The 18,578-nt window shown below is 37.4% G+C and overlaps 1 protein-coding gene across 3 annotated transcripts in view; it reads right to left on the minus strand.

Annotated features, from left to right (window-relative positions):
* DSCAM (DS cell adhesion molecule) overlaps positions 1-18,578 on the minus strand; it is a 475,409-nt gene that overhangs the window by 91,995 nt on the left and 364,836 nt on the right. For all 3 annotated transcript variants that reach the window (XR_007165989.2, XR_007165990.2, XM_048071347.2), the window contains exons 15-17: positions 12,232-12,399; positions 8,192-8,262; positions 1,295-1,535 (exon numbers count right to left, since the gene is read on the minus strand). Coding sequence is in view for 1 of the 3 variants with exons in the window: in XM_048071347.2 (XP_047927304.1) it covers positions 1,295-1,535; positions 8,192-8,262; positions 12,232-12,399 (480 nt within the window). In the remaining 2 variants the exon portion in view is untranslated. The remainder of the gene's footprint in view (positions 1-1,294; positions 1,536-8,191; positions 8,263-12,231; positions 12,400-18,578) is intronic.

An 18,578-nucleotide genomic window follows, 5' to 3' on the forward strand; every position in this document is an offset into this window, starting at 1 on the left:
AAAATCAGTGCAGGGGAAAAGTGGCCAATTCTAGAAAAAAATACCATGAAAAATGTTCATAAAATACTTTCACTGACATTTAGAAAAAGTGGAAAAAGTCAGTGAAACATAAGGCATTTCCTGTTGGTCATTTAGCATCAGAGCAATAACTGCAGTATTAGTTTTTGGTGCTTATAGCTCATTTTTAATTTTGAGAGTGACCTGAAACTGAATGAGGACATTAAAAAAAAAAAAAAAGCAAAAAAAAGACACCAATAAAAGTAAATATGCATGCCAGATTCTGAAGGAAATTCAGATTCTAGCAAAAAATACTACATGCCATAATACAAAATATATGTATGTGTGTGTATACTGTCTTCCGATATCTTGTGGTGATCTGTCTGGGCTTGGAAATGTTCAGAGTAAATGGAAAACTCCAGCTTTCCATGAAGTATATGCCTCAAAATCTATAGCTGTCAAGAACAGATGTGTGCTGCTCCATTTCCCACATGTAAAAAGACAGATTCCTAGACGGCACTTAATTCATTACACTGACATTAACATACAGTAGCTGAAAACCTCACCTACACTATCTTTTAGGATTATGTAGAGTTTTCTTTTATACTCCTCTAAAATATTGTGTCTCTTTTTGGATAAAGTATCATTCTCTTTTTCCACTAGAGGACTCCCTCTCATTGTTTGAGGAGTGAATTTTACATAGTTTGAAAAAAAAAAACCAAACACAAAACAAACAAATAAACAAACAAAAAAAACCACTGAATTGTTCCTTAGATTAGACAGTTTGCATTTTGTCTGAAATGATGATTTTTCTCTCATTAGTTTGGATATCCTTGAAAAAAACACATATCTCTTCTTAGGTTGACAAGATGTAATACAAGAGCTCCTGTTTTCACAGCAGACTAATTTGAAAACAAAGCCAACAAAATTAACAGTATCACTTTAACTTTCTGAGTTATACTTCTTAGTATCTCAAAGTGCACTTTGAAGCTACAATGAGGTCACAAAATTTGCAAATATGAAAACGTCAGAGCAATAAGCTTCTTAATGAAAGCTAGTCAATATTATCCACACTGTGATATAATCCATCAATACATTCTGCATCACTTGCAATGACAATTGTACATGCTCATTGGCTAACCTCTTCCCATCCAGCTGTCTTCTGTGTCTAACATCTATGAAGTCTGGTCTTCTGCTATCCACTCTACAATAATCACTAATCAAACAGCAAATGTAACAAGGGAAAAAGAAATAAAGAAAGCATGTGACCCACAATAGCTGTTTATCAAGGACCTACCATCCTCAAGAGTCGTGGTGATGATTTCCTGAGAAGAAGGTCCTATTCCAGCCCGGTTACAGGCCTGGACTACCATGCCATATTGGGTGAATTTTTTCAGGTTATTCAGTGTATAAACTTCACTGTCCCCTGTGGTATCAATACTGATGATGTTAAACTGGAAATTGCCTCCTGCACTGTACTCCCGATAACCTATCTGGTATCCACGGATAATTCCATTTTGCAAGTGCTTCTTTGGAGCCTAAAAAGGATATGAAAAATTACATGTTAAATATCTATTGCCAAAGTCAAGTTGTCTCCCTTGAAAATTTTGAAATACGCACAAAGTCAGCTATTATTTTATCACTGAATGCAAGTCTATTTCTAGGTAACAATTCAAAAATCTTCTCTGAATATGACACAGAAACATTTTACAATGATATATAAATATGAATGTAGGATGTTTTCATACTGCATTCCTATGTTAAAAGAAAGACTATTAAATGGTTCATACACAGAAAAATCTGATAAGAAAATATTTTTTAGTTATAATTTAAATTTATAATATTTTGTTCTTCTATCAGATGAATCAATCAAAGTTGAGTTGATAAGGGTATATTTGCATTACAAGCATACAATTCGCAACTAATTCTGATTTTGTCAGAAGCCACTACCACTCACTTGCTAAGTCTTTAGTAAGGCATTTATAGATCTGTTGAAGGCAGTCATGTAAGTTTATTCAACTAGAAGTATTAGGAGATTTTTATGCTGTGCTTTGAAATATGCTTCTGTTCATTCAGTGTGTAGTGTGCAAAGATGATTAGATAATGAGTGCTGAAGGCAATAATGAATTGGAAAGCTGGGATTTGCATAATGAATAGCTATGAAAACAAGGTGTACAATATCTGGCTTTCAAGAATATGGACAGTACACATTTTTTGACCATAATTATGTACTGTAGTTCTCAGGCGAAGTATAAGATTCCCTGTACCTCCACTAGTGGAAATAATTTCTGCAGTAAAAAATGTAGTCTACAGTAAAATAAGGACTGGCAACTCAGGAAGAAAGACCATTATTGACAGAAATACGTTTTGATTCCGTTTAAACAGTAGCGGAGTACTTTCAATATGTGATTATGTTCTTGTCTGATATTCTAATGGATATTAGGTGTAATTAGAAAAAAACAATTTAAGTCACAGTTTATAATCCATGGACAAAAAGCTCTTCCAAATCCTTCAGCCTTCTTTCAAATTCTCACCAGATGCCCATGAGCTTATCTGTTCCACTGACCCATAAAAAAGGTCTTTGTGATGCATCTTATCGAAGAGAAGCATTAGATGAGTTCAACTGGCACAGACAGAATTTTCTCTTGTTACTATATCCAGCTAAATCTGCTGAGGAACACTTTCTCAAGAAGAATATCCTTTTCTGCCACAGGACCTGTCTATTTCAGCACATTTACTCTCTGCTGGAACAAAGTCTCACTGGAGCTAATAAAACCAGCATAGAATTTGCCTTTCATCCTCTACCAACAAATCATTGCTCTGCAAAAATCACCCTCTCCATATACAAAAGATATCACTGGATGGATCTGACTCACTGTATTATCCTTTAAGATGATTTATTTTCTTTCTTCCTTCTGCCTTCAGAAACAGAAGCAAAACTTGAAGCAAGAATAATATTTCCACTGTTATTTCAGTTTTTCTGGTACTGATAAGCTCTCTACAAACATGGTGCATTCTGCTCAGGTGTAGGTGACCAAATTAGGATTTAGCATGCAGATTCAGGGCTTGAACTCCTTGTAAGGCACATTGCAAGGATTAGAATTATTTTTGTAATCTAATAGAATATTTTTTTCTTGTTTGAATACTTCTATGTTTTGTCAAAAAATTCTTTAGAAAGTTGTCACTACTGATGAGGAGAGGCAAAAAGGCCGAATTAAACTAATCTATAAACATTTCACACTGGCTAAAAGAAAGAGCTTGGACAAAGTAGCAGACAACTCAAACATTATTGTTAGAGGAATGAGAGCTTTCAGACCATGTTGCAGGTCTCTTTTTTAAATGCATTAAAGTCTGGAGGCACCGGTTTAATTATTACAGGACATCACTTCTCTCCATCAGTGTTAGATTCCACCATAATTTGGCAAATCCTCTACAGTCTGCATGGAATTTCTTGACTGAAATGTTAACATGAGCACTGCTGCAGGTGCAAATCTCAAGGTCTAAAGAATCTCAGAGTTAAAGGCTGCAAATGGAACTTTCCCAGGTACTGCCACAGGAGACTTTTGATCAAAAGCCTTTGCTGCAAACACACACTGCACATTGAGCTCACAAAGAACACATGTAAAATACATACATACACCAGATAATGCAGTTAACTTATTGTTTAGTGAGTGGTATACGCTACCTACTGACACATCCAGCACACATTAAGATACTGGATGTACAACACTATATACCATAAGGCATGGACTGCGTACAAAGAGAAGTGAGTGTATACCTTTTACATACTGGAATACAGAACTATATAGCACATATACACATATCATACTGTAAAGCAGATGAAACATAATGGTAAGTCATAAATCATAAATTTACTATGCATTGAAATGTTCTAGAGCAGAATAGCTTTTTCACTGAGAATTCTGTAATTATATACTTTCTTATTTTTTAATTGGAATAAGATGGTGAATTTGCCATTTTTTATGAAACATTTTTGTAATTTTTTTTAGATCAGGGGATTCTTTTTTCTTTAAGTAAAATATAGACATTTTGTTTTATTTTTCTTTTTCCACTTTCAAACATTATACAATAAAAAACAAGCTCTGAGTCACTCCAGAACAAAGCAGTGAAATATTCTGCTCCACAAAATTTCAAATGTTCCCTGTTAGCACTATCTAAATGCTTCATTTTGGACTGACTTTTTGCACAAATAAATCACATTTGATGTATATACCTCCTTGTTTATAGGTCCATTTTCAGTAGAAAATTCATTTGTCCATTAAAAGGTGTTCATGGGAAAAAATATTGTTAACCTTGCCAGTGGTTGTAGAATGTTATGAAAAAGTTTCAGTCCATGATCTTACTTCTTATCTCATAAAATGCAATATTTGTAAAATAAGGTACCAATGACTTCTGCAAAGTATGACAAAGTAATTGTGTGCATGCATAAACGAGAGAAGAAATATTTCACATGCCTAAATTTAATGGTTTCTTTTACTTTATAAAGTGCCATAAGAAAAAATAACAAAAATTTTCATTCTCTTTCCTAAATGAGAATTCCTGTTTAATTCTCATTCTCACTGCATTATTACAGACAACCAAAAGTGCTGAGTGTTAAAAAGTCAGTCTGTTACCCAACATCTTACGTGGACACATAGACATGGAATAGCGTCGAACAGTTTAGTTGGAAGGGACCTGCAAATATCATCTAATCTAACTGCTTGACCACTTGTACGGGGCATCAACAACCTCTCTAGGAAGCCTGCCCAAGTGTTTGACCACCCTCAGGGTAAGAAATCTTTCCTAACAAACATCCTGTCTGAACCTCCCCTGGCACAGCTTTGCACTGTTCCCTTGTGTTCTATCATTGGTTACCAGGGAGAAGGGATTAAATAGAACATAGACCTATGAAACTTTGTTTAACTAGGATTTTCTAAAAAGGGTGCTAAAATAAACTTTAAATGAAGATTAATGATGGCAGCAAGCTGCAGAAATAGTACTTAATACAAGATAAAATATAATTGATATGTTGTTCTCTCCTCTTGCTGTAACACTGTATTTAAATTAGGTTTTTCAACTTTAAACATAACTATGGTTCTGAACACAATCCCTTTTCTATAATGTCTTCATATGTTTCTATGGCAAAAGCTCCACATGCTTCTGAAAAAAAAAATATATATATGACCAGGCTATTACTGGATGTTTTTTTCCCTCCATGACAAAACAGCATTGATTTCATGGGAATATTTCTTTACTCTCAAGTACTTGGTGTTGCACAATGCAACAAGTGCCTTCAGCAGTCCTACTCCTCTCTGTACTGCATAATGGGGACCTACCCAAAAGCCAGGATTCAGCATGGGACAGAACTACAGGATGTCTTGTGGTACCTTGTTGAGTATTGGACTAAAAGTGATCTTTTACAGACTCACAGAATTGTAGGGGTTGGAAGGGACCTCGAAAGATCATCGGGTCCAACCCCCCTGCCAAAGCAGGTTCCTTGGAGCAGGCTGCCCAGGTAGGCATCCAGACGGGCCTTGAATATCTCCAGAGAAGGAGATATTCTGCCTAGGCTAGAACTGTAAAATTTCAAGGAAAGTGAATGGCTCACTCCCGGCTTGGGATTTCTTAATTAGGGGACAGCTGCTACAAATTGTCATTCACAAAATAACTTGTCCAGTAAAGGTGGGACTAAGTGAGCACTAAACCCTCAGGAAGGTAGCTGTGACTTCAACTTTATCTGCAAAGGAACTTCCAGGTCAAGGAAAATAATTAGGTTTGGACTGCATCCAACACCACACCTGCCATCAGATAAAGCAATGATTGTAAATTAAGGCAAATAGTTTCAAGCTCAGCATTCAGGCTCTTGAAAGTACAAAGATCACAATGAGCAGAATTTCAGTGAAATGCCAATGTTGCCTCCTGCTGTTGATCTCTCACAAGGAGACCTCTTAAGTTTCTGCTGCTTGCAAAACAGCACATCACAGGGTCTTGTGGCATGATGGGACCATAAGCTATTGCTGGCTAGAGGATATGCTACCAAGATAAGCTCACTGCCAAAGCTCCTCTTGTGTTGCATGACCACATATCAGACACCGCTGGTTAATAAATTTAAAGATCTGCCATCTTGCCCATTTGGCAGATGTAGAGACACCATGGTGCTGTAAATGCATAGCCTTGGCTGTGAAGGAAAAATAAGGCAGACAGCAGTTTTGTGCAAACACAAATTTAACATTTAACATGGGTTGGGTCTCTGGGAATAAGACACTGGAGACCGGGTGTACAGTCTGGCAGTGCTGCCTGCAGCAAACACCAAATGTCTGGCCAGAGTCTGCACAGTACATGGTACCAGGTTCACCTGGGGTGTGTTCTCGAAGCACGGACCTGCCTTCCTGGTCTTAATATGTGCTGCAGGGTTACCAGCTGGCATTTCCAAGGTCACAAGTAGCTCACAACCTGAGCTCACTACAGCCGTGAAAATCCCTCTCTGTACTCAGCTCATGAGACAGGCTGGGACAATGGAGTATATATTCAATACATAGCTCATTTCTGTGATTATTTTGCTATAGCAGATACTGATCATCACTTGACAAGCATTCACAAAACAAACTAGTTCCAAACATGATCCTGAGAATTGTTTACACAAAAGCACAACTCCAGTTGTTCTTTTCATATGCTTCTGCTCTACAGACAACACCTAGAAATCAGGGCACTAGGTTGTAGCTGATATAGCCTGGAAGTACAAAATTGAATCATATTTTAGGCAGTGTTATAAAAATATATATGGAAATTTTAATTGTCCTGTGGCTGTCCACACATGTCTGCATCTAGAAAATGTAATGGTGCATCTTCAGAATCACAAAGGGCAGCTATAAACCCCAGCAGTAAAGCAATGGTGCCTATCTTCTGTTGTTGCTTTTGAAAATTTTCCCCAAAGTGAACTTTAAAAAAACAAACAAAGCCTTTCAATCTGCCTACCCACATGTCCATAAGAGAAAGGGGAAAGATTAAAACAAGTTCATGCATAGAGTCTTGGATGTTATAGTTGGCTAGATCTGATTGCAGTTACATTTCTCAAGTGCTTTAAAAAGCAACAACCCATTAAGCATTTATTTTGGTTGCTGAGAATCACTGTACACTATGCATTACTTTAATATTTACTTCCTTTTCTCTACTTACTATGTTGAACTTAAATCATTGCTTCATGTATGTCTTTCATAAGTACATTACTGTGTTTCACTTCACCCACCAAGTAACCCTGTGGTTAGAGACCACAAGCCTTTGGTTTTCTGCAATCCATCTAATGAAAACCAGTTTTGATGTAATTTGAAAATGTGGAAGAGATCCAAGAATCAGCATCATATTTGTGTCCTGTGCATAAGATGTCTGATAAAGTCTACTTTTTTTTGAGCTTAGTATTGAAATGTCTCATGGAGATAGAATTTTTAATGCACTGTTTTAAAAACATCATTGAACTATTTGAAAAATCCTGTCAGATAAGGTTCCTCTGTATGAGCTGAACATCTCAGCAGTTATAAGTCCACCTGCACCGTGCAGAGATCATGCACAAAACCAATTCAAACATAGCTGAAATACCTCTGATATCATCCTGAAAGCATTTAAAACATTATGTGGTTGTCAGAACACTGATCAAAATTTAGAGAAGATGAACTGAATCACAAGACATGTGAGAACTTTTTAATAATAACAGTTGCTGGTATTTTTAAATTAGTTTCTCTGATTCATCAATTTTCACGGACTATATTGAGACACTATATTGCTCTTTCTGTGCAAATATGATGTCAGTACGGCTCTCTCCCAAAGTCCATTGCAATAGAAAAAAAGAATCCCATTAGCTCCAATGGTCTGAGGAAAATTTGCCCAAAACCACACTGGAATTCTGCAAGTGCTCATTTTCCATGCATATAGCCTTACCTCTGAAACCAGAAGTAGGAGATGTAATTCTCATTGGTAGAGGCAAGAGTCTGCTGCTCTTGCTCTCTACTGGAATGTACTTTCTTTAAAAAATGCACCAGTCTTAATGACAAATACTGTAAGATTTGCTGGTAAAAATATCTGCAAGGTCTCCCCAAAATAAAATAATTCTGATCCACAGTTATAATATGTATCTCAATGGATACTCTCTGAATACACAAAAATATTGTCAGAGCTTTTATTCTTGGCTGTGTGTATTTACCTTCCAGGTGACTCTAATGCTTTGTGAAGATACAGGCTCAAGCTGAACATCCTGAGGTGGACCATCGGGAGCTGGAAAGAAAGAAAAGAGATACACCAAATCTGTCCTCACAGAACTCAGAATTCTGCACTTCATATGCTATGCTACCATATTAACATACCAGCATCACAAAGACCTGGACAGTGACACTATCATACGATAAACTGAAGACACTACTTTGATCAAAGAAATCCAGAGCCTAGCATCTTACTTATTTAGGTATCATCTCTGATCAACAGTGAAATACAACAAACACCAAAATGTAGCAACCTGCAAATGAAATAAGAGTGAATTATAATGACTTTTCTCTCTTAGTGATATGCTCACAATGGTGTTTCTGTTTTGTAAATAGGGAAGATGTATTTTCGTGAGTCAGAGCCGTGGAAGTGATAGCAAAGTAGCAGAACCCATTTAAAGGCGGGTAAGACTGGACCTCCTCAGCCAGCCTTCATCATGCTGCACTTTTCAGAGGGCCTCCCTTTGTTTGCTGGAGACTGAGCACATACAGCCAGATATAAAATGTTTTATACATGAAAACCTGCACACTTTATAATCCTTCTCTGCCACCCTCCCCTTGACCAATGTAGGTATCCCAGCCTGGGAATCAGACAAAAAATAACTATCAGGTGGAAGAAGCGTGCTACAGCCCATGTTAAGTAAGGTGGAGTTTCATCTACTATTGATATGCTGCCAAGGCTGTGCGTGATGACTTAAATACAAATGAGAAAAGAAGGCCCTGAGTCTAGAGGCACCTGCTTGTCAGCTGGACAGCTACAAATCAGATCAAGAATCGACTGGGACTGAACGGAGAGGTATGAAGTAAATTGCTTGCTCAGCGAGGTAAATCATTGCAAAAGGAAGATCTGAAGAAAGAAATGAAATAATCTCAAGCTGTTCCACGAGAGTTCCCTAGATGCAGAATGTGGCCTCAGTATAAAGTTAAATTAAGCTTAATAGCATGACAAGGGAAGTAAAGCAATAAAAAGGGTGAGATGGGGCTGTTAGAGGTGGAGCAGCAGTAAATGACAGCTGTAGTGAAAGGAACCAGAACATTTAACTGATGAAAGCAGGAAGGCCCAGAATACAGCCTATAATATGTTTAAGTTATTAAATATGCCCTATTCTTTGCTGTTCTTGACTGTCCTTCATAGGGAAAAATTTCAAAGGTCGAAAAAACTTTATTTCCATTCTCCTTGCGTTCATGTACAGGAAGGAGAGGAGAAAAAGTCCACTGCAAAAATGAGGTCTCTATGATTTTTTTTGAATCCCGTCCTTGATTCTGTCCCCCCTGCTTACTAACATGAATGCCATTTCTCTGGGAAGATTACAATGTAGTGGAATCTGAAAAAGCATTTGATCCTAAAAATGGAATTTAAAATGTACTCCTTAAAGTCTTGCCTTTTCCTTGAAAGACCCCAAATGTTTTTACAGACTTGGATAGTTAATTGTTCCCAGCATCCATGGTGAAATGTTAATGTTGTTAAATAAAAGGTCATTTATTTTATGCCTTTAATGACATAGAGATTTTGTGACAAAGGCATAACCCAGAAATCTCAGCTTTCTCTATTGATTTCAGTATTAAACAACTGCTATAAAGTCCCTTTTTTTTTTTTTTTCCCTGACAAGCATTAGTGAAAGAGTGTACTTGCAGTGCATTTTCCAACACAGGACCAAATTGGGGTTGTACAGAGAGAAAGGTATGGTCTGTAAGCTTTGAAATCATGGCTAGCTGCATGGAAGTATGAAACTAAGTGCTTGACTGTCCATGTGCCACAGAGACCTTTTATAACTTTCTTTCTAATAGCTAGTGCTGGGTCACTTAGTTTACAGTAATATGTGATATGTAACCCACACCCTTGCCAATGGCCTGGCTTGAGTTGTTCAGTTTTTATATTGCCTTTCTTGTACCTTTATTTTGCTCCCTTCTTATTAGCTTTTCCCTTATTCCCTTCACCCATGTTGTTTTCCATTTGCTATTGTAAAAACAGAGGACTGAAGTAAACAGTGATCAAAAAATGATAGTCCTGTGCATTGCACACCGCCTGAAATCAAAATCCAGGAGGCAAACATCACATACTTTGCCTAGGCCTGACCTCCCCTCTTCCAATCATTCCCTAAGTAGATCAGTGACTTCTGAATACAGTTCCACACCGCTGGTCTCTCCAAATAGATGGTGCTTTTAAAGACAGCAACAAAAAGATCAATCATTTTGAAACTTGTTTACAAAGAACTAAATAAAATGTTATAATAAGGTTCCATTCTATTCATGGGGAAGCTTTTAAAAATTATTTTATTTATTGATTTATTTCGGGTCAGCTGCTGATCCTGACAACTTAATTATCAGTCAGAAAAAACTCAGCAAGTAAGAAATATTCTAAGCATGAGCGAACAACTGAGAATGAGAGAGTAGATCCAAGAACCAACACTCTACTTGGATGTTTATGGACAAGGAAAGATGGGCATTTTGGAGATATAGATGATGCCAGATGGAAGAAGGGATAATCTGTTTTCTACAGGGATTTCACGTTTTCATTGAATAAAATAAGAGAAAAACATGACCAAATGAGAAATATTTTGCAAACTGTTCACCACGAATAAATCTGTTCGCTGAAAGCTCATAAAAATGTGAATGTTCTTCACAACTTTCCTTCCACTAGGATGAAAAACAACACCTGGTGAAGAAAGAAATGCATCTCACGTTGTCTCCTGTTTACTCAGCGTTGCACTGTGAGCCCTTGCATCCTATTCTTATTCAAAAAGTCCCTTGGAACCAAAAACATGTTCTCCTCACAAGGGGTATATTTTCACTGTGGTAGTTTCACCCACGGTGAAAATGAGTGGGAATTATACAATTGTACTCATATGAACTGAACTGAAAATCCATCACCAAGTGCTTAAAGTCTAGACCAACATGAACCTTGAAAAAGAAATAGGGTTTTCACTGCCAGGACAGTCATCCAGATATCTGCATTATGGTTTTCCTTTCAAAATCTCCAAAGAGGAGAGCATTTCTGACTTCAGACAAAATAGCAGAAAAACTAAAATTAGCAAGATAAAAAGGTGTTTTCAAAAGCAAATAATCAACTTCCTGTCTGATCAAGTTTTTTCAGGGTAACTTTACCCAGTTTCAGTGGGCTAAGGGTGTTGAACCTACTTTGCTACTTTTAAAAGTGCACCTTTGCATGTTAAGTATAATTGCAATATGTATCTGGCAGAAGTATTTACAGCCATTCAACTTTTTCATTCCTAACTGCTTCAAGAGAGCTGTAGCACTTTTCTCCCATACGTCTTCACCAGTGTCACACGTAACATGCAGGACTTGTGATGTGAGAGCATGCATGAGGCATAGCCCTGAGAAATAAATGTAAGACAGCACTGGAAGACAGCAATTAGAGCACACAAAAGAGAGGCTCCAGACATTAAAGTGAAAATGCAGGCACAGCTCTCTTGCTACAGAAACATGTAATAATATAGAAGAATACATGGAAACAAAGAACAGGAGGATGACCCTAATTAATGACAGCCAACTGACTTATACAGTAATTAGAAAACTAGATGGTGAGTGGGCTGGGGGATGGAATAGACAAAGGAATTTTGCATTCCTGAAGACTAAATGTTCTCAAATGAGGATAACTTAAAATAGTTACCTATACTAATACCTCAGCATCTAAAGAAAGCCACAAGATCCACAGGGGCTGAACCATACATAGAAATATAATGCTGGTTGTGATGCCTAACTGCAGATACATGTGTGCATTTTCCAGTAACCAAAGTTGAAAATTTGGAGCATAATATCTTCTTTGACCACTAGATGCCACTGAACTGCTTTAATTACAGGTCTGCATGATGAAGTTACAAAAGTCACAGTGTTTCATGGGAAAAAAATCAGTATTTCTTTTGATGTAGCTGCAGCAACAGAGGCAGAATTTCAAGTAAAGACTCCTCACGTCAGAGAACAATAATTCCCAGCACGATTTAGATGCTATGGAACCAGAGTGTACCTGCTTCATCAGTTGTGATGGTGAGCTCATTGCTGGCCTCACTCTTGCCGATGCGGTTCTTGGCATACATGCGAATGTTGTAAGTTGAGGAAGGGTGGAGGTCAATGATAGTGGCTTGGTTTAGCTGAGGGGAAACATCTTTGGTTCTCTGAACAGAATCCCAAGAGTCTATTTAATAAGAGATTAAAACAAAACAGACATATAAAATATGATGTTAATGTTACCAACACAAGTCTGCATTTAAACCATCTAGTGCAGCAGGATTCTGCCCTTGTAGAATTAACCCAGATAATACCTGGAGCTATATACAAAAAACAAGCGATCACATTCCTTCATGGCTCGCCCAACTGCTCCAAGTATAGCACTGTAAAGAATAAGATCTCAGCCCAGGGGACATCAACAAGTCTGAGGGAATAGGTGATCCTCTGCCTTTTTGAGGGTGGTGAGAGCAGCAAAGATTCTCCAGCTTTGTTTCTGTGTGTACACACAGTTTATTTATTTATTTATTTATTAGTACTGTTACAGTGGAACAACTGTGAAAAAGATGGGAGCTGCTGCCCCAGAGGAGTCTGATTCAGCGTGGAAGTTGGTTATGCTCACAAAAGGTGGGGAAGGGGAATTCATAAATAAGAATGAAGAGTTCTTGGATTAGCAGAGATCAAGCAGAAAGTTTTGTTCCAAACTCCAGGAACTCAGACCACAGTTAGCACAAGCTTGGAGTACCTTACTGGCTTAGACATGGGACTCAGCACCCTCCAGTACTGATGTTATTGCCCTAACTCATGTTAGGATACAAGACTTAGCTGTTTGCATACATCTGTAAAAAAAAAAAAAAAAGAAAGAAAAAAAAAGAAAGGAGCACATTGCTATTAATCATAATTACTATTCCTCTCTGTTATGTTTTTAATAAATTCTCCACACATATAATAGAAAAAAAAAGGATTGAAATTGGCTAAATACAGCAACCCCTCAATTTCATCTATGCAGTTAGTTTCTGCAAACAGAATCACAGAATCTATCTGTTTAAAGCATCTTGATATCTCTTTTGAGCTGCCATCCACCATGTTTTTTCTTACAGCAGCCAATGTTTCTCTTTCAACCTCTGCAGCATCCTAAGGGGGATGTTGCTGTGAGCTCTACAGTAGTGTTTTACAGTATGGGTCACTGTAGGCAGAATCACAGAAAGCTCAGCAGATGAGAAAGACTAGTTTAAAAATAGAAAGTTTACTCAGATACAGAATATTTGCACACACTGTGTAAATTCTTTATGTGTAGCTTGCTAGAAAGTACACAAGTTGTCACAATGACATCTGCAGCTTCACTGGTTACAAAGCCTTTTTTGCTTGTCTATGTGGCTTAATTTACCCAGAAAACACTTAGGAATTAGCCATTTATGTGCTAACCAAATGCACTTGGATTTATTTTTCCTTGGTAACTGAGATTGCCAAAACTTCCTGTGTAGGATACCTTCAGAAGCTCTAAAAGAGTTACCCACAGGCAGTACCACCTGCTTTCAGTTGGTTTTCTTAAACTCTACAAAATTTCTTAAACATGCTAATAGACAAGTGTTGTCAATGTCCTACATTATGGTTCATAATACCTGATACTCTGCTTTAAAATATGTCACTTACTAAGTGCCATAGTAACCATTTGCTCACATATGAAGCTCTTCAAAGCCAAATGCTTCACAGAATGGTATGAAACCCCCACAATGTACCAAAACGAGAAGATTTCAGACACTGTGGGTTAAGAATTACCCAGAAATGAAAGGCTCACTACAGATATGAACTTTACATCTCTGTATAAGCTAGAAAACAGGAGAACTTGTAGGGGGGTGACGAGGTTGATCTAGGGTGTAGTGAAGCCCACTTGCTCTCCTCAGCTCTGAAGAGAGTCCTTGACCTGGCTGGTGTATGTCATGGTAACAAGGGGTCTGCATTAGAGGCCATGAAAAGATCTGGGGACCTTTGAATCCGATGCACAAAACTGCAATACCAGGATCTGTACTAAACTGCAGCAGTGGTAATAACCTTGGTTATTTCTGTATCCCTGGGAAATGTTGACCAGCAGTTACATTCTGTTGTGTCAGACATTCTGCAAGCAAAGAAGGAGGCTCTGTTTAAGTGTACCATGCCAACAGGAAAAGAATTGTAAAGAAAAGACATTTGGCTTGGAGAATGTGTTAAATTTCCCTTGATGTGGATGATATTTTCTTTTAATATTGCCCATATATTATTAAATTGCTTAAGTTTTCAAGCATTTGTTTGAAATACTGACCTCTGAGTGGTAAAACTCTGTAGTATATATTAACTGCAGAAATCAAATAAATGGATTTGAAAATTCCTGTGATTCTTAGTAGATTAAATAATGGCATACCATGGAGAAAGAGAGATGAAAACTCAGTCTTCTGTACTTATAAATGTAGGCTTCCAATGTTTATTTATAACTAAGGTTTGAACTTCAGGACTATATTTTGACAGGTGTATCCCCTTTTTGAAGAGGAAAGCAAATGAACAAAAGCAATCACCCCAACTGAGTAAGTGCAGAAAAAAATTAATCAATTTGTTTCCAAAATTGCTTTCACTTGAAAAACAGTTTAAAAGGTGTTAATCAGAAAAAAAAAATAAGCGTTAATTCATTTTGTTTCTGACAAATCCTAAAAATATTTTCTTGCTTACAGGTGTTAAGTATTTGTTCAATGACATATTGGGACTGACTGTTGGCTCCTTTTATTGCCATTCCAGAGTGGTTTAAAATCTACTCCCCTAGAAGATAGAAAAAGCACAGAAAACAAGTAGCAATAGGCTAACAACAGCAAAAAGTTAAAGTTAAGCATGGAAATTTTAATGTGATTTTTATTCCACTCATGAAATGTGACATCCAGGCACTTCTCAGTGTTATATAAAATGCACATTGACACAATGATTTATGAAACATTTATGATTTTATGAAAACCAACAGCTTCTCACTCATTCCTAAAATAAAGGCTGAAGCTTTGGGATTGCTCTACAGAAGACAATTAGGCCTATGTGCTCTTCGGTTCTAATTTCAGTGAAATGATTGCCTCTTCCCACGCCCGGGTGAGGAACTATCTGTCTTTGACTGCGGTGCCATCTAGTGACACGGTCCAACACCGCAGCCAGCTGAGGCTGCCTGCTCAACACCCTGCTTCCCTGGCAGGTTTTGGGGGAAAAAGCCTCAGTTCTGCAAAAGCATCTGCATCCTGAAGAAGCAGGGGTTTACCTAAGGATGCAGAAAACACCCACCTACCTGTTTCTACCTTCAAAACATTTTGTACACCTCAGATAGAAAGGCCTGATGGCTACACATCAGTGGTTTCAATGAAGGACCAGGTCTGAGTGCCACAGGTACATTTCTATACAGACAGACATTGTATCTAAATACTGAAATGGCCTGAAATGCTGAGCTCCCACTATTCATACTGCTCTTGCACTGCAACTAGACCACAAAACAAACAAACAAGCAAATAAAAAAAACGTGGAATATGCAACTTCACACTCTTAGAGGGTACCCAATGTGTCTTTTTTGTCTGATGGCATGGCAAGGGTTGTCGGGATACATGAGGGCAGTACCATATAGCAGAGTTCGTGCGTGATAAGTGGTCATCTGAACAGTCTCTGAAACTGAGAGGTTTTGCAGTTTTCCTTGAGAAGTCTATGTTATGCATCCCACTGCAGACCCATTTTTGAGTCCCCAGGATAAGTAAAACAGATGGAAAATTTAGCATTAGACTCAGCTTTGAAATCTGCTTTTAGTTTTAGTATATCACCTTACGTATGCAAACCACCTGCTGGAGTCAACTAATTATAGCAGAATTAAACCTTTTGATGAAGGGAGAAACAGTAAAAGAAAAATACTTGGACATCTTGGTTGTGAAGAAAGACTGGGAAAAAGAAACACCATGCAACTAAGCGAGAAATGTTTTCCAGCATTTACAGAGAGTTTAAGACACAGCTGTTGTCACAGCCAGGCAGAAGCCATCTCCAAGAACATTGTTCTGGAGAGCTTTCTTGGCTGTCTGAGCAAGGAACACCATAGGTTGCAGAATAAAAGTTTCACCATCCTCCTAGTGACTTTGTAGTCATTGAGGCATATCTGTAAGCCACCCTTGCCTTTGTGGCAGGAACATTTTCCCTTTGTTTTCTCAAAGAGAGAAAAGTAGTCCTAGCTGCTCAGTGCAGAGGACTATGCTGCACCATCCATTCATCCTCCAGTTTCTCACAGAGCCAGTGCCTCCCAGTCTTGCTCATCATGTCTCAAGTTATAACACCAAGAATCTGACTTGTTGAGAATAACGGTCATGGACAAACAACAGCAAAGTGAACGAAAAAGGCTAAAAAAATTACCATAGGCCACAACAGAGTAATGCTCTTTAAATTGGATTTTGAAATTGTTCATCTTCATTGTTCATCTTCTTGATGATATAATTATGAAAAAAAATGTGTGCAACAATTCAGAAAAACTGATCCTAGTTTCTCCAAACATTTATCCCCAGATTAAAAACCAACAAACAAACAAACAAGGAAACACTTCTGTTGTTTGTAGTGAGAGAATCTGCTCTTTTCAGGATATAACCTCAAGTATTTACCTTGATACCCAGGTAAATAAGTATTTCTCCTACACTGGTTCTGCCACCCCCCATTTTTTTCTTTCTTTCAAATTTTAAACCTCTGTTACTATGTTTTGTCCTGATATTTTCATCCAATCTGATGAGGCTTCCTTTGCTGTCTTGCTATTGATTTGTCATGTCATATTACGGAGACATAATTTTGCAATGCAAGTTCACAGTGATCACCTCTTAATTTTTGCCTGCATTCAGTCTTGTCACTTGATGACATTGAACTAAATCTAACAAAGATATTTTAGAGCTCTGAAGTCAGAAGGGACTTTGTCCAGTCCTCCAAAAGGAAAGCAGCTAAATCTTCCTAGCTATGGGTTATGCTGAGTTATACTGTTCCTTCAGAAATACAACTGATGTTTTAGGGTCAAAAAGGAGCCTATCAGGCCAAAATGACTTTCAAAAACTGTTCTGGAACAAGTGGATGGCGGAAAAGAAAGAAAAAGAAACAAAGAGTAAAAATCCAGGAACTTTTAGGTATATATGTCCCTTGAAGGCATCCTTGCCTAGTCTGTATCTCCAAACCTGTGATTCCTGACCACAGCCTCAGTGGGGAGTTTCTACATGAAGCCTCTCAGTTGTCATGTTCACCTGTGCTTTATCAATTTCATTTACAAAGCCATGAGAAAATGGTGACTGATAATTTAACACTCTTGAAAATATTTTGTCCAGTAATACAAGTATCACAATACTTCTGCCTAACAAAGTAAAGCACAAAGGAAAAACACAATATATGAGAAATGAAGGATAGTAAAGATGGTTAGAAGGATATTTTTAGTTGGCGAATTTTAGAGTTTTATGAACAAGTACATTTTTACACCTCAGAACTAAAAGGAGAAGACTATAAAAATACTATAGTTGCTTTCATAAACTGAGTATAAACAATCTCACACAAAACATTCCTACGTCACCTTACAAATAGTGCAATAAACTCCAACATAAGGCAGTATAATACAATTTCTCAGTGTCTTTTTAATCATACTTAAAATATGAAAATGTTGTTCTATTTCAATTTTCTTTCTATTCCCTTCTCAAAACATGACTCAAGGACAGTGCCTATCAATGTTCTTAATTTAAAGCATGATCTTACATCACAAACATAGTTCCAACACAGCTTGAATGGTGTTAGATTTCAAAAGACAGTGAACACTTTTAGGGGCTTAAGAAAAAAAACTATTTTTAAAACACCTACCAGAACCGGAATATTTTCCTGATTTAGGAGGTTGTATTTATTTTTTCACATTCATCTCACTCATCTTATTAAATGTTCATTGATATGACTCTATGGTGACCTAGCAGAAAGGTCTCTGCTTGCATTAGCCTGCCAGTATGTCCTGCTGGTCTTATCCTTCAAAGTATTTCCAGTACATTACTGAAAACTCAGCATGGTGCTTCACAAAACTACCACACAGCTTTCTTCACCCATAAATTATAATAACTACACAATTTCACTGCTAAATTTCCAGGTAAGGTGCCATGTACTCATATATAGATAGAAAAATGAAAATCAGCACTACAGGAGAAGCTAATTGTAAAGGCAGGTATTTTTCTATAGGGAAAAACAGAAAATGAAATGAAAAAAAAAATCCAAATGGAAAAAAGATTGGGGACTGTATCAGGGACCAAAAATCAGCTAGAAAAAGCACTGTTACCAACTACTACTTACACAGAATTTTTCCCCCTTACTTGTATGTAGCTTTCTCAGGTA

Source organism: Anser cygnoides, chromosome 1, assembly GCF_040182565.1.
Source record: "Anser cygnoides isolate HZ-2024a breed goose chromosome 1, Taihu_goose_T2T_genome, whole genome shotgun sequence".
NCBI lineage: Eukaryota > Metazoa > Chordata > Aves > Anseriformes > Anatidae > Anser > Anser cygnoides.